Source organism: Tetrao urogallus, assembly GCF_951394365.1.
Source record: "Tetrao urogallus genome assembly, chromosome: 2".
Classification (NCBI taxonomy): domain Eukaryota; kingdom Metazoa; phylum Chordata; class Aves; order Galliformes; family Phasianidae; genus Tetrao; species Tetrao urogallus.
The window spans coordinates 97,605,527-97,622,755 of record NC_136814.1 but is presented as its reverse complement, the minus strand read 5'-3'; the positions used below and the strand labels follow the sequence as shown (position 1 = coordinate 97,622,755).

Below are 17,229 nucleotides of genomic sequence, written 5' to 3'. Positions count from 1 at the left end.
ACATTTCAAAGAAGTACTCACGATCTTTCTTCCAGACTGTTCTATCCATACTTGCTTGGCATTTCTTCCATGTTTCTAGACAATCCTCTTTTCCTTCACCATTCCCTGGTACAAATAGGGATATTAAGTATTGTAAAGGATGAATGTGGATTCCTATTGAGTAAAGATAAGTAAAATGATATTGCGGTGTTCAATTACCAGAAAATGTGTGAAAGCCACCCTCAGAGTGTCTACTAATCCTCTTAGTCAGGCTTGGCATACATCAAAGGGGGCCTTAATATTTAATTATGCTCTAGGTGCTCTAAGTAGTGGTGCCACAAATCAATGTGTTTCTGGGAAACAGGCCAGCTCTTACAAAATTAAAAATGTACTTCATGGAAGCAGCTACCTATCAAACAGTCAGAAACACAGCAATTTCCAGTTCTCTAATGATAAGTTAACAAAATTAAAAATTCAGTGGTCCTCATTTTTCAAAGGCTTGAGAGTCTTTAATTCACATTCCAGTAGCAACTTACCCTCCTGGAGGGAGGAGGCATGTGTTGTTTTAATCCCCTTGATGAATTTTATCTGAGCTCTTCAGGTTCTATAATTTTCTAGTTAACTGACGCATGAAAAATACAGGTCAAAATGCTGACTTTTTTGTATGTTACAAAAAAATGTTGGGGAGGAGGAGAAAAACGTAGGCTGTTTACTTCAAAGTTTAGCTTTATCCATCTAAGATGGGAAATTATTTGTTTTTATGTAATATTAAAAAAATCTGGTCTGTAATGACTTGCAGCAAGTTAAAATATCAACAAGCACTGTGAGCGTGCTTTGTCATTCGCTGCAGTGTCCAGCTGGGGAGAATCAGTTACACTAACGAGAGTTAGAGCTTTTCCCCAGGAAGTTGAAGGCATTAGCAAAGGTTCCATGAGTAAAGCAAGTGTTAGTTTAAGACAAGAAGCTAACAATTGTGAAGCCTCTATAAGACACACCTTGTCTTTAAAGGATTGTTTAATTATTATGCAAATTGAAAATGTAATTACTGTTTGCATGCTACTTAAATGCAAATAGCTTTGTCATTTAGAGAAGGTAATCTCTTACCCTTCACATTATTACATTACTGGCATTTTTTCCATGATCTTGCAGGCTTGAGAGCTGCTGAGGGCTAGATGTTTTTGAAAATTGGAAAGGGATTCTAATACAGATTTGACGTAGTAATTTTAGGACTCTTTATCTCTTATTTTTAAAATGGAACTTTGGAAAATTACTGGATTAATTTGTATTTCATGTGTACCTTCCCAATCCTACCTCTGTCATTTACTGATGTAAGCAATTTATGTATGTTAGATGCAGTTTTTCTGTGTCTCAGCAACCTTTCTAATGTCTGCATTAACATAATGACTTCCTGAAAACTTGTATATGGCTGTCAAACTTTCTTTTCTTTTTTCTGGTTCTCTTTCCAAGTGTATGGTAAATATGTTTCAGTTTACATAGGACTCCATGACTTCATAGAGAAAAAATTTGGTAGAAATGGTAGATTTTCAGCATTTACCCATTGCATGTACTTGTGTCAATTACATTTGAACATGAGTATATGGAAAGCAGCCTGAGATGTGAGAATTCCCAAGTCATTTTGCTGAAGGCAAACTTTATCAACTTTCAGATAACTATGACCCTCAGTTAGCTTGATCTGGCAATGTACAAGTGAGAAAACAGTACCTATTTAATCCTTACCCATTGTTTATTTATAAAAGCATGCTTAATTAGAGGAAGAATTTATAATCCTATCATCTTTGAGTAAATTTATTAAGATGTTTATAATTATAGAGACATTGTTTCTCTATTAAAAATGCGTAAAAATTAAGTTTAATAAATTAACTTCAAGTTTTAATAAATATTTTAAAACACTAATTTCCATTTCTTGCAGATGCAATTTTTTCCATGTGACAACATGTGAAATGTTTTTTGGGAACATAAACTGTGGTGTATATGATTGATTAAATACTTCAGAATGCAAATGAATCATTTTCAATTAACTGCAGAAATAAAATGGATAAGACAAATTGAAGAGACAAACAGTGTTACTTGAGTGAATGTGATGGTTTCCTATGCAAGCTTGGAACAGAATGATACTGCTGCGGTTGCTTTAGAGGAGGATAAACAGGCTCTGGAGTTGGTACCATGTAGGGTAATTCACTTTCTGTGATAGTTCTTTAGTAATGGAGGTATAAGTGCAAAATGATTTTAAAAAAAAAAAAAGGCATGGTGTGCTTTTATCTCAGTTTCACAAAAATTAAGAGCTCATTAGTGACATATTAATTCTTACTATGCAGCAAAGAAATATGTGGGTGGACTGTAATGCAGCCTTACGTTGTCACTTGTTAAATTTGTGGCATTGACGGCAGAAAATACTGGCACAGTGGATGGATTTTTCCCTCTGTGATTTTATATGTAATGCTATCCTGTGTTTTGTAGGATAGCAAAATTCAGAAAATCAAAGCCTGCTAATCTAGGTACTTCGCCGTGCTTTTTTTTCTTTCTTTTTTTCTTTTTTTCTGTTGCTTGCTCAATTTGAGTAAAGCATTCCAGTCCTGTTATTTCATCTAAAATGTTTTCTGTGTCTGTGACTATAATCCTCTTCATCCAATCCCACTGTGATATGTAGTATACCTCCTGAAAATAAATAATTGGAGAAGGAATATGATGTCTTTGTGGAAATTAATGGTACATGCTTATGAATCCAAGCATTGCAATTGCACTTTTGAATTCAGCTGTACATTAATCAAAAGCCGTGGAATTTCATTCAGTGAGTCTGATGTTCCTGTTTTTGATGATGCACTCCCCTGAGAGCATCAATTAATTTATGTAAGCAAAGAAGCAGTCATAAAATTATCAGAAATTCTACCCTTTACCATCTGATCCTGATCTTTTTTCTTTCTTTGTGAGGTATGAACTGTAAAACCATTTCTCTTTAGGCCTTATTTTATCAATATTTTCAATTAATATGTTGCTATCTGTTGATGCCATGCTTTTTCAGTCTCATTCAGTCAAACGTATAGATGATTGACCTTATTTAGGTCTGTGAACTATCATCTGAGGAGCTCCTGTCAGCTATTCATTGAATAGTGCTTGATAGGCATTTCTACTACTTCATATTCATTAGAAGTGTGAGACTTTTTTTTTTTTTAAAGTAACTACTTCATGTTTGTCTTCTTTGATGAATTATGTATGTAGGCACTAATCTTTTTTGATATTTAAAATATAAATTTGTCTGACATGTATGTAGCTAGTAGGGCTTTTTTTCTAAAAATTCAAGTTTTGGGTAGGTATCACCACAGCATTCTATATTAATATGCCATTTTCATGGTTTTTTTCTTTTATGTCGCACTATAAATCTAAATATATTGTTTCTGTTCCTGCACAAGAACTTACCTATAACTGCAGTGACTGCTATGAGGATGACTACATCCCATTCAACCAATTGCAGCGCTCACGTAACTCCATCTTGTATGACAGTTTTATGGTGCTATCTAGGGTTTCAAATTAGTTCTATGGCTGTAACAGACTTACTCATTTATTTAAATTTGTACAGCTTAAATAATTTTGTGCTGTCCGTCCACTTGTCACTTTAAATGCTCTTGGTCCAAGTCATAAACATGGATAAATGGTAGAGGAAACTTGTATTACTGTCCTTTTTTTTTTTTTTTTTAATAGATACTGACTCCAACTTAATGTCATATTTCAGTGTCAACAACCTGCTATTTCTAAAGGCAGGTGTTTTAGTTTAATGTGTGTTATTCCTTTTAAAAATACCTGTTTTAACTTGTCAGTTTAGCCTTTATGCTGGACAGTATTTTGAAAGCATTAATTTTGACAAGTTTTTGTTACATGAAAACAGTTTTAACATTATTTTTCCTCTATTAGCTAGAATTACAGAGTAATTTATTGAGTTGGAAGTTATACACACAGTTGAAAGCTGGGAACTTGTGCATGCACTACTTCTTAATGGTAGTGATAATCAGAAAATGTAAACTGAAGAGACACTTGGCATAATGGGTTGAAATGGCTGATGCTAATTTAGCAGCTTAAATGTAAAAGTAATATTTGAAAATTGAAGTCTTGTTAAAATTTTGCACCTCTTATCTATCACCTTTTATGTTCTAAATGAAGTATCTTTATACCTAGGTTATGAAGATGAAACAGTGATTGATAACTGGTGCTTACAACTAAAATGACTTGCATCTTTTTAACTCCCTTGTGTTACATAGTTGCAGCCATGCTTTACGCAGACTCTGGTTTTTGCATATTAACTGACACTTGGTCAATGCGTATTTTAAATCATATGTATGTTAATCATGTCTCATTCAATGTTAGATAGCCAGATATATACATCTTTTCATAATTTTTTTCATTGTTCGTTGGTATCTTTCTTTTCCTCTCTCTTTTCTCCTTATAGTTCAGTACAGTTTTAGGAGGTTTTCTGTCTGCTGAAATGTATTTGCAGATTATAACACAATCTCCTGCAGAATATAAATGAATGCATTTTATTTACTACACAAGTTATACATGTTTATGCATTAGGCAATGCACTTGTGTTTACTGAATCTGTACGCGTTTCTTAGGAATTAGTGATCTACATATCAAACAGATAAGGAATTAAACAATATATAAATCAGTTTGTCAGAAGTTCCTGGCTATTTCTGATGTCTGACAGGAAAATGCAGATGAAGCAAAGATGTGAAATCCTCTATGCAGAAAAAACTGCATCCATTGAGATTCTTTGATGCTTGCTGAATGTCAGATGCCATTTTGTCAGCCTATCTTACTCTTCTTCTGCCATCTGCCATGCGGCAAGAAAATGTGATGGGATATTGGTGGGAAGGTTCAGCCTCTACTGCCATAACGTCAATGTCTGCTTCTGGCATTGTGGACCTACATAATAAAATAGGAGATGTTACATTTGGAGCAGTCCTTATAGAAACACAGAGCAGATATAGATTATAAAGTATCTAATTTCAACTCTATTTTGTTTTTAAACAGTTCAAGGAGAGAGAATTAAAAGGCCTGATTTTTCTTTCCCTCAGTTAACAATCATTACTAACAGCTTTTGAAATCATGGCCATTTCAGTGGTGACTTACTAATTAGAGTTCAGTATCACTGAATTTGGTTATATGTGAGAGAAGTCAATAGAACCAGAGAGTAGATTAAATGTCCAAAATACTTTAGGACAAACAAACAAGGAGCTCCTGGGCTGTTCACTTTATATGGGGTAAGATGTTTGAGTCAGTCATACTGTTTGCTGGCTGATCTCAGTGGGCATATTGTTCTTGTTAGCCCTCAGCTGTTGAGCAAGGAGTTTGCACATAGTCTCTCCCATGTCTGTTTTGAGGCAGGCAATAGCCAGTATTGTGATTGCGGAGCCTTGCTGTTGACCCTGAGACACTGAGCACAGGCTTTGGGTGAGATGGTCATACTGTAAGATTGGGGAGATGAATACAGGGCAAGCACACTGTCACAATGTGCAAGTACATAAAGAGGTCAGTTCAGGTTCAGATCAGAATTCAGTCTAGCCTATTCTAAATACCACAGGGGCTGAAAAACAGACATGAAATAAGAAAAGGGAAGCATACATTTGAAACTTAATCCAGTATTCTCCTCATCTCTAGGTAGTCAGAGGAGGTTAATTAGTAATAGAAAGAAGAAGCAGCTCTATGTGTTGACAAGTTCTACTTTGAAATATTTCCCACAGGTAGGTAGAGATAATTTACCAGGAAATTATTTAACTGAAACCTATTGGCTTGTTTTAAACTTGTTTACTGAAATGGAAAAACTATGTGTTTTAGGAAGCATTCTTGCTTAAACAGATGATTTTAGTGCAAAATTATTGGATGAAATTATGCATAGAGGTTAGTGTATTGCTCATTAAAATGTTGCATCTAGATTAAGGTAAAGAGTAGTAAGTACTTCCCTGCTTTTCCTTCTCTGAGGGATTTCTGAATTCCAATGGCATACAAAAAAGATGGGTAGTTTATTCTTTTTTAACCTTTTAACCTCTTCTGTCTGACTGTATACAAGGTCTTCTAAGCTGCCTTTAATCAGCTAGTGTAAACTGTTCATTCTCATGCTTCCAGCTGTATTTTTTTCATTGCTCTTACACCCTGGTAGACAGGAAGGATGAATAACATGGTGGATGATTCTTTACCTCTTGCTATTTTTCTCAGCCTGATTCTGTTGTCTCTGAAGATTTTGCTTTCAATCACAGCTTAAAAGATTTCTTTTTAAAGACACCTAGCTTAGAAATAATGGAATGGTGATAGTGTGCTGGGGGCAGCATCACTTACGGTTTTGCCCTTAAAAGTATTTACTGTCGCTTTGGGATACGATGGTTTAGAATAAGATGTTTCAATATGTTCTTGTTTTCTTTTACAAGTGTCTAGTATGATGGTTGGTAGGGGATGTCTCTCATCTTCACTCTGAAGCAAGTGAAATAAAGAATAGCCTTTAAAAGCTCCTCATCATACTTTTGCAGGGACAGCAGTTGTCTGATTTCAGGAAGAGTTGTACACTTCTGCCTGTTTTTCACTGGCAATTTTTAACACTTGTTTTCATATTCATATACTTATATAATCTATATATGCATATACATGTAACATATATATATTCACATAGCATGTGTGTATATAAACACTTTAAAATATCTGTTTAACTTGGTAACTTGTCATAGTTAAAAATGTCAATGTAAAAAAATGTCATAGGCTCATAGAACAATTTGAGTTGGAAGGGACCTTAAAGAGCATCCCGTTCCAACCTCCCTGCCATGGGCAGGGTTGCCAACCTCTAGATCAGATTGCCCAGGGCCCTATCCAGCCTGGCCATGAATACCTTCAGGAATAGCTTAACAGTACAGAAGTGCTAATCATTACATTACAGAATTCTGTCAGATTGTTATCAATCAGTGTTTGCAAATCATATGGAGTCCTTCCTGATGATTGTAAGTAAGCTGTAGCATCAGCTTTCCTGATCTGGAATCCAAGTAAAATCTTTTACGTTGGATCTGGTTATTATTAAAATGCAGTATAGATGAAGTCTCTACATCTAGAGCTTGTAGTGAAGTACACAAAAAAAAACTTAATTCATTTTACAAGTGAGTCCAAACAAATATAGTGTAGCAAGAAGGGACTATTCAAATGCATGTTAAATGTTTCTATTTTTAATTGCATATTAATTCAAACTTAAATGACAGTGATAAACAGGAACATATTTTGAGATATTTACAATCTGGTGGGTGTAGTAAAATGAACTTTATAATCACGTAGATTAGTAGGTTTTTAGTTGCAGCTCTTAGAAACCATAAATATCTTCACTTTTAATACTGGGAGTTGATTTTAGCATGAATGTAGGTTTTCTCAATATAGAAATATGAAGGAAAATATTTTTCTGATTTTTACAGCTCAGTTCTTTGTTTGCAAACATCCTTATCAATTATTTCCTTAGAACGCTAGTACTGGATAAAATCTATTGTTGAAAACCATTGCTTTGTCATGCTTAAGGAGAGAAAAAAAGTAATATGCTGAACAGACTTTGTTGGGAAGAATGTGGTGGAGGTATGTCTGCTTCCATTTTCCTGTTCACCATTCTAATACGTAATCAGGCAGCTTATTTTTTGTTTTAACTTGTGGGAGGAGAGGATTGGATTGAGTGATTTTTTGGTGGATCCTTTTATTAGCACTTCTGTTTTCTTAAACAAAACAGTCTCCAGGTCAGCAGCCAAGTCGGCTGGTGTCAGTTCAAATAATACAGTTTAAGCAGTAAAGCATTTTACAACTCTATCAGATGTCTGTACTTTAGGATTAGGAGAACAATATATATTGGATAGTTATGCCTCTGGGACACGATTTAGATACAGCAACATAGCACTGTTGCTGTAAATACTGATTTAAACTAACTTCACTTTAAAAAGCGAGATAATGAACTGAACTAAGCAACCAAACCTGTGAACTGCCATGCCAGAAGTTATCTTTATCAGTCATGTGTGATGTCTCATGGCTTTATTTAACCTTATTTTTTATCAGTGTATCATCGTAAGTTTCTTAAAGCTGATAGAAAAAACTTTTGAGGCAACTTTTCATATTTACACACTTTTATGTGTGTCATGCATAATGAATCTCTGCAAAGCAGTAATAAATATATAGAAGAAGATGAAGCAAAACTTTGTGTATTGAGAGAGGTAAAAGTTTCAACATGTTGGACGTGTGATACATTGAATCTGTAAGGGAAGAAAGCTAGATAAGTCTTCGAAAGACTTTCCTCAGGCAGAATATTTCGATGCTTTTAGAGGAGGTATTTTAAGTGCGTATTTTTTTTCTTTCCAATACTGGATATAAGAAAATGTGCATTCCAGGATTACTCAGTATGCCTGGAGTCAGATAAAGGGTATGTTTTTTGCCAAGGTTATCTGCTGTAGGATAGACTACAAGTATCCCAACTATCAAAATCTAATTTTTTTTTTTTTTTTTTTTAAGCAGTAAAAGCACTCATACCCATATACTTCACATTTTATGTATAAAACAAAGTGTTTTAAAAGCTTGTAGGAATCTTCTCTTATAAAATGTCCTACTAGCAAGGTGATTTCAGAACTAAGATATTGTGGCCAGCTCTTTGATAAATAACTGGACTCCAGCAAAAAATATATGTATATCTATCATCGTTGTGAAGTGCTTTCTTATGGTTTGCAGGTGAGAATAAGTTGAAGACTTTACCTGTGGGAGAATGAATGATTGTACGTATGCTATCTCAAATCTCATGAATCTGCTGCTAATAATAAGACCATAACCACCTGAGAAAAAATAGTGGTTTTAATGGCTAAAGCTGCATAATTGTATGTGGTATGTTGTGTGAGTAAGCTCAGAGATGCAAAAAAATGATCATAGAAAGTTTGGGTTGGAGAGGACCTTAAGAGCATCCAGTACCAATTCCCCTTGTGTGGGCATGGTTGCTAGCCACTGGATCAGGCTGCCCAGGGCTCATCCAACCAGGTCTTGTACACTTCCTGGTATGGATCACTATTGGATTCTTTGGGCAGCCTCACCACTTTCTGAGTAAAGAATTTCCTCCTAACGTCTAACCTAAATCTCCTCTCTCCTTTGAAACCATTCCCTCTTGCCCTATCACTATTTTATTTTGTAAAAACTAAATCTGGTAGGATCTAGTCCAGTTTTAAGCAATGGTTGCATATTCTGTATTGTTTGTATAGCCTGTATTTTCCTTTGTTAATTTCCTGATTTTTTTTTTTTTTTTTTTTTTTTTTTTTAATAAGAAACATAAGCATTATGCAGATGTTTGTTTTCTTGATATTAAGCATATGTGGTCCCTTGTTAATAGTGAAATTCTGTATGTTAATCGCTTAACATGAGGCTCAATTTTATTTAATTTGTATTTCTTTTTATAAGGTATCATGAGCATTGTTTCTAAAATTAATTCCCCTAATTGACTTTCCCCTTGTGGAGAATATTTGTGCAGCCTTTTAAAATATACAGCCAGTTGTGTTACACTGCCAAAGAGAAGGCACGAAACTGAGGGAAGTCAAGGAAGTAATGGAAAAGTCTGTTATTAAAACTGAAAACCCTGCTTTCCTTTTCCACTTGTTTCTCTTTTATATTCTTTATGGTTTATCTGAATTTCAAGTGTACTCTTTGCTACCTTGCTGTAAGTGTCATTAATCTGTTCAGTGACAGATTCTTCTTTCCAGGCCTTTGTACTACAAGGGGTCTGAACCTTTCATGACAGGTTATCTGTATGTAACCTTTGAATGTTTTACATTTTTTTAATTGAAAAGTCGAGGGATAGGATTTATAGTACACTATTACCATGGCTTTGAAAATGGCTATGCTGCTAGAAATGCAGTGCGTTGTTGTGCTACAGGCTTTAGAGCCGTCTGAATTGCTCATTCAGAGTCACTGAAAAGAGAATGTTCAGTTTAAATGGAATTTTTAATGTCTCTACTGTTTTGCTGTGCTATTACAAGGTGACAGGCTTAACTGTAACCTTGGCAACTTCATTTCAACTAGGTTTTGCCTCTTTTAAGATGAAATTTCTGCCTTTTAACACAGAGCATGCTCTCTCAGTTGTGTAAAGTAGCTGTTTCTGCTGTTTCTCTGTTGTGTCTGTGTATATATGTAGCTTGCTCCAAAAATAATGCCTCTTATTTATTTATGTAGAAATTAAAACAGGTACAAAGAGCACAATGACACTATTTAAGAGAGCAAATTCTCAGCTACAAAACACTACTTCTCAGCACAGTCACCACCATTAGCTATGCATTTTTGCCAGCGATGAACAAGAGCCTGCATGCCGCCCTTGTAAGAATTGGTGCCAGCAGAGGTGACCACTGTCACTGTTGTCCCTGTTGAAACTCATCGCCCACCACCCCACTGTTCTCACATCCACTGTTTGATCTCCATAAAAGTTCAGCAAGAATTGATGAATGTTAACGATTACCATTTATTTCTGCATGGAGGAATTCTGTGGCACAGCTTTGTTTTATCTACACTTCCTTGTCAGACACCATTTTGCCAAAGTGCCCCTCTGCTGTGTCTGTCACACAGCAACAAAATGTAATGGATTATTGGTGAGGAGGTTTTACCTCTGCTGCTGTACCACCAACATCCACCTCTGAGGTCATGGATTAACATAATAAAATAAGAGGCATTGTTTTCAGAGCAGCCCTCATGTACGTGTGTCTTTGTATAATCTGTGTAAAAAAGCCAACATTCATGTCAGTGCGCATGAATTCATGTCAGTGGACATGAAAATCTTGTTTTCTTGTAGCACAGGACTGTCTGTTTTTGTGGTTTGATTGTAATTTTTATTTCTGGAGAACTGTCAGGAAAGAATTAGAGACTGGTGAAGGTATCCTGTCATTCAAAGTTGAAAGCTATGTGGAAAATATTTAGGGGAAATGCCTTGATTTACTTTATAGCAGATGATGTCTGTGCTGTAATGTTTTATTATTTTCGATGTTTCTGGTACATAATGTTGATCTCCTGCTTACTAGGATTGTTCTCGCCATTCTTGTGGGCATATCATAGATTTCAGTTATCTTGATTGTGAAGGCATTCACACAGATTAAATACAGCTGCTTTAGAAAAGGTGCATTTCACACGTAATGTGAAATGTGTGCATGGTCATTGCAGAATTAGCAAGTATTTGATGTTTTCAATTAAGGTATACATTTCAAACGTATTCCTTGTATATTTGACTCTGTGAAATTGTTGCAAATGCTTATGCATTCTTGGTGCTAAAACACAGATTTACACCTAAATCCTAGCTTTTCTTTTACAAGAGAATTATATATATTTATTAATAAACAATTTGTCAGATGAGTGAAATGATCCTAAAACTTCCTTTAAATGCAGATGTATGTGGAGTATAGGAGTGACTAACATGTGTACCAGAAGCACGAGATGCTGTGAAGATAAAAAAAACAAAAACAAAAACAAACCCAACAACTGAGACAAAAAGGAAGGCAGGATGAGAAATTTTAGGTAGAATAAAGCTAGTCTTTTTTGTTTCTTGAAGGTAAGTGTACTTGTCATCTGTCCTTCAGTACTTAAGTACTTTTATTTTCACTCTTTCATTAACCTTCCATTTTCTTTTTCCTCAAGTGCTGCATTCTAGATCACATTCAGTCTTTAAGCACACACACTTGCTGCTCCCTGTGTTGCTGCCTTCTAAATCTCACCTGATTCACAGTGAATAGAAGTGACGTGCGTTTAAAACAGCATATGAAAAGTGAATTTAAAGTGAACATTCTACAGTGTTTAAGTTTTTATTACTTTAAGTGGGAAGCGTAGGCACCTCTAAGGAAGCCAGCATAGGAAGAAGTGTGTCAGAAATGCACACTGTATTTGAGAATAGGATGGTTTTTCAAATTTGCTTTGATCGTATTAATATGTGTTGCTGTAAGCAATTATGTTGCAAGGATCCAGCTTTCTGGAACTCTATAATGTTACATTTTTCATGAGGTTAATTAATCTAAAGTGATCTTAAAGATGCAGTATTATGCCAAATTATAGGAATTTAGTTTCCGTTGAATAGGGTATTCGATCTACTGTGATCTGCTCTCTATTGCCAATGGCTCAATTTCTGTGATAGTTCATCTCATCTTTTAATACTGATACTTTCTGTGCCATTTTCCTTCTTATATCTATAAGTGTAGAGATTTAACGTTCAGGCTGTGTTCTGAAGTAGCATGCTACTTGCTCCAGTATCCTAAAATGTACTCAGTGGACCATCCGTAATGCTGTCTCTTTGATCTAAAAGCTCAGTTACTTGTCTGAAAAAGGAATTGGAGGGCAGATGAATCCATGTGAGAGATTTTGTTGTCTAGTTAGTAATTAATTTGCTAAGTTGCTAAATATTTTTGATCCTTAGAGTGTAGGATGTCTTGTGTCCTTTTTACCCTTTCCCGTTCTCCCTTCTCTTTTCAGCCTTGTGATTTCAATATTGAGTATAGTTGTGTTTCACTCAAGGAAGTATAGATGGAATTGAGGGATACAATAATTGAGTAATGTATGTCTGCTGTCTAAAACATTTTAGTATGCAGTACTTTCAGACATACCCTGGAGAAAGAAGTAAAGTTTTCAACACTAAATATTTTAAAGTCATAAGTTTATGTAGGCAACTCAATAAATGCATCAGTAATCTTTGTTTTCCAACCTCTTTTGAAAAACTCGTCCTTGATATATCAGTCACTTTGAGAAGATGGGAATAAGAACTTCAGTCTTTTAAAGTAGCTGTAGAACTGAGGAAAACTTCACCCATGTTTGAAGTCTCAGAAATACTTGGGCTAAAACAAAAATTTTAACATTTAATGCTATGTATCTTCAGCTGAATTATAAGATAAAACTAAGGTGGTTTATATATCCTGAAAGTTTTCTGAGTTTGGAGGAAAAAAACAGTGTTAGAAAACACTGAAAACTTTCTAAAAGTAGAAAGAAAGCAACCTTGTTATTGTAACAAATTATTTTTTAACTATAAGAACTTACATGTGTCAGTCAAACAATAGATATTCCATTTGTGAAAGCCACAAAGGTGTGATACCCACACTTCAGAATATAAGCTGCTTCTCATTTAGTCTCAAGTTGGTCCTCATATACAGCAATCTTTCTTCAACACTCAAACCTTTTACCCTGCACGTTTTTTTTTACCGTGCAAACTGCAGGCAGTAATTATCTCTAATAGAACCAGTTATCAGCTGAAGAGAATTCCAATTCTGACAGCAGCTGCATATTTTGCATATAGATGGACACTTGTTCCTCAGACAGAGCTGTCTGGAGGCTGGGGTTTTTGTCTTTCTTAATCTTAAATACCTATACAGATAAATACTGCAGTGTTTGTCAGCAAAAGTTCTTCACTGAGAAAACGAATTTGAAGTAATCTTCCAATACTCCTTCTTCTGAGACTAAAGATTAGATGATGCAAACTCAAGTAAAACCTTGAATTCACATAGATAAGTGAGAGTAATGTGTATTACAGGAGTATTGGACGTGCACATTACATAAAACTATGTATATATATATAAAGAGAAAAGGAAATATAAGGAATTTTTTTTACAGAGATGTAGCACTCTTGAGAACTAATCAATGAATCTACTTTACAGGTATGTTATTCTAAGAATATGTATACCTAAGTCATTTTTCGTTATTTGCTTTCCTGTTTTACTTGCATATAACTGAAAATGAGAGGTAAGAAAATGGCTTTCTGTGAAGACTTTGGCTGTGTTCCTGTGTTATTTTACAATGTTGATGTCCTTCACAGATAGCTTATTGCTTTTAAATCCTTAATTTTAAAATGTTTTTCTTTCAGGTAGAGATAACAGATATTGAAAGTGAGGAAAAAAGGTGTGAATTGTTCCTGAGACTTCTGGAATCTAGTCACAAACCATCTGAGTTTCAGCACTTGGTTTTACTCCTTCAAGCTTGGCCACCTGTGGAAATGAGCAGCAGGTGAGCATTTCTTCAAACTATAGAAACCCTAAATTTTGTTGCTTGGTAATACCAAGTATCTTTCAGTCAGTGAGTTAAAAAATGGTTAAGAGGAGTATGACCCTTTGAAATATCATTTTTGGGGAAAAATTGGTTGTTTATTTAAAGTGGAATTGAATTGGTTTCTAGTGGAAGGTGTCTAGTGTGCATCATAGTGGAAAGAGAATAATTCTATTGCCTCAACTATTGCCCTGGAGATTTTTTCAAGTACTTGAACTTAGATTTGCATATTTTACTTTTGGCAATACATAGAAAATCCATAAAAAGAACAGGAAGTTCAGAATTTTTCTTCTACTCAAAGTTATGGTCTTCAGAAAAGTTATGAAAGCTAATGTTCAGATGTGACAGGCTGTAGAATATCTATGAGGATAATGATACCAAGCAGTGGTATCATATCTCTTTTCTTTATTTGTTATCTGTTACTTTTTTTGTCTCCGAAAAAATATCTGTAAGTAAAGAATTTATCCTAGGGCAGACATAGCTGGAAGATACTAACCCACCAGTTCAAATTATGATTATTTGAAATTTCAGCACTGAACAAAATGGGTACTTATTAAAATAGTTCATTTAAAACATCTAAGCTGTAATTTTTTGCTCCTCTTTTTTATAACTGATGCTGACTTCTAAGATACAAGGATTTGTACAATCCTATGTTAAAATGTAGAGGCAGCAGTCACATATGTCCTTCAAGGAGAGCAGTAACACTAGTACTCTTTCTATCTAGTCAACATGATATGCCATGTTTCATCTGGCCATAGGTAGGCTAGAGGCATTAAATGATGCTTCCTTTGGATAACTTTGGGGCATCAGTTGCATCCTGTTTCAGTGTGGGCACCACACTCCTCGAAGTTTTTATATACATTGATTTGTCAGAAAAGTTCAGACTTAGCTGTTTATGAATGATAATTCTTTTGTGTACTTGGAGAGAACTAGTCCATTAGAAACTAATCTGGAAAGGTTACTCACCTTCAAGCCTGCATTTTGTTTGCAATTTCTGGATGATAGTTTTGATGAATCATTTATGACATTTTCATAAGCTAAAACTTTTCTTCATTGCATTAAAAAATTATTAGGACTACTGTATATCTGTCACAAATTCATATCCCAACTTTCCTTCTTAGTTTTATTTTAATTGCAATTGAAAAATTTGATGCCTCCCAGTATCTGGATCAGCCAAACTTTGTTCAGTAGTGAACAGAAAGATTAGAGAGAACTTTTATAAATAGATGTTTTTGCCTACTGTTGTGTAGCAGAAGAAATTAAGAATTATTTACTTTTATCTCCCAGTTGATGTACTGTTCCTTCAGGCTCTCTTCGTCAAGTGAAGAAGAGATAACAGACTAATGATTAAATATTGTTTGCATTCACAGCAAACAGCGGATTAAGTTTTAGAGGTGGGATGCATCTTAGTTCCAAGATCTGTGAAGGCTGAACATTGGTGCAAAATACTAAGAACAACTGTATTATGAAGTATTTAGGGTTTTAAGTAGTAAGTATAGCTCTTATACGTTTAGTCACAGTTTTCACATAAAGAAATCAGTGTAGCTCAGATAAGGTACGAGAGGAAAAATAAACTCATTAACTAATATGTGTGATTCTGTGATTGTCATGCTGTTAACAACAGTTGAGATCACAAGGGATCCCTGAAAATCCTTCCTTCCTTCCTCTGCTCAAAGCAGGGTCAGCTACAGCAGGCTGCCTAAGGCCACTGCTTTGTTGGAGTCTTGAAAATCTCTAACATGAACTTCACAAGAGTGCATTCTGTTCCACTGCCATCCTGACCTTCCAGTAAGAAGTCTGAGCACTGAACCCAGTACTAATCTCTGGGGTGCACTGCTGATCACTGGTCTCCAAAAAGGACTTGTGCCAGTGTTAACAACCAGGTTTTGAGTCTGCTTCACTGTCTGCTTATGTAGCCCATGCTTCATCAGTTTGCCTGTGAAGATATGGGAGACAGTATTGAAACCCTGATAAATGCAGGTGTGTAATGTCAGCTCTCATCCACCAAACCAGTCATTTAATTGTAGAAGACTATCAGGTTGTTCAGGCATGATTGCCCCTTTTTAAGTTAATGCTGACTAAGCTCAGTCATCCTTGTGTCCTTCGTATGATTGGAAATGCTTCTAGGAGGACATACTTCATCTCCTTCCCAGGTACAGTGCAAGGCTGATCAGCCTGTCTCTCTGCATTTTTAAGGTACAAGCTGCAAAGCTGAGATTAGATTTTCATCTTTATTTTTACCTTTGACATAATTTATTATCACTAAAACTTCAGTGTCTTAATGGCTTTAACTTTGTCAGGAGGCACTGGAAACCCTTCAGGAGAAGTTGTGCCCTTCTCTTTCACTAGTAGTAGCCACCAGTAGTAGCATAGTAGCCACTTAGTGAAGAATCGTTGACTCATGGTTCCATAATGTGATTTACATGCTGAAATTACAAGTTTTCCTGACTTCAGCACTAAATTCATGTTCGTTAATTCACAGGAAAGGAAGACTAGCTCTGATTTTCCAGATTTCCTTGGGTTTGCCTGAAACTCCAGACTACCAAAAATTAAAACAAATTTGATTGAGAAGAAGCAGTTATGTTAATACTATGGGAAACAAGTTTGTTCTGTTGTTTTTTTTTTCTCCTTTGTTTATTGTTTCAAGTTGGTTTGTGCAGAGTGTGTCTACCGCTGTTTCATTATTTTGTTCTTTCTGCTTGCTTGAGAGATGAGAAGGACCTTGCAATCTGTTCTCTTCATTGCCTTACCTGTGTTTTGCTTGGGAAGAAGACAATTGAGGCTGCGTGTTTAAAAAGTGACTGATTTAGTTCTCTTGCCCCATTTCAGTGTTGTTCTTTTCTCAGTAGGAATGTTGCATCTCTAGTTTCTTTATTCTTTATTTTATTGTTTTCTGATAATTCAATGATTGTTTAGTTTTCTCTCTCCTGCTTGGACTTGTCCCAGTAGAAAAAAAAATGCATTAAAGGTGGAACATTTTGCTCTCCCACAGGGTCTCTCTGTTCTTATATTCTCATTGCTTTCCTCTTATAATCACTTTTGTTTCTACCTATAACACTGTGCGCTTTATAAATCCTGTATCAGAAGGAATATGTACTGTGACTTGAAAGTCCTTCTTCCTAGCTCAGTACTAGTGCTTTAGAAAGAACATTAATGATGTTTTAATAGCAGTCAGCATAATCATAGCTGTAAGTATCTTGA

At 35.2% G+C, this 17,229-nt stretch overlaps 1 protein-coding gene across 1 annotated transcript in view; it reads left to right on the top strand.

Moving 5' to 3' along the window:
• NBAS (NBAS subunit of NRZ tethering complex) overlaps window positions 1–17,229 on the top strand; it is a gene marked incomplete at both ends in the record, with an annotated part of 159,375 nt that overhangs the window by 122,634 nt on the left and 19,512 nt on the right. Inside the window, one exon of the mRNA XM_079550571.1 lies at window positions 13,850–13,989. Within this exon, the coding sequence (XP_079406697.1) occupies window positions 13,850–13,989 (140 nt within the window). The remainder of the gene's footprint in view (window positions 1–13,849; window positions 13,990–17,229) is intronic.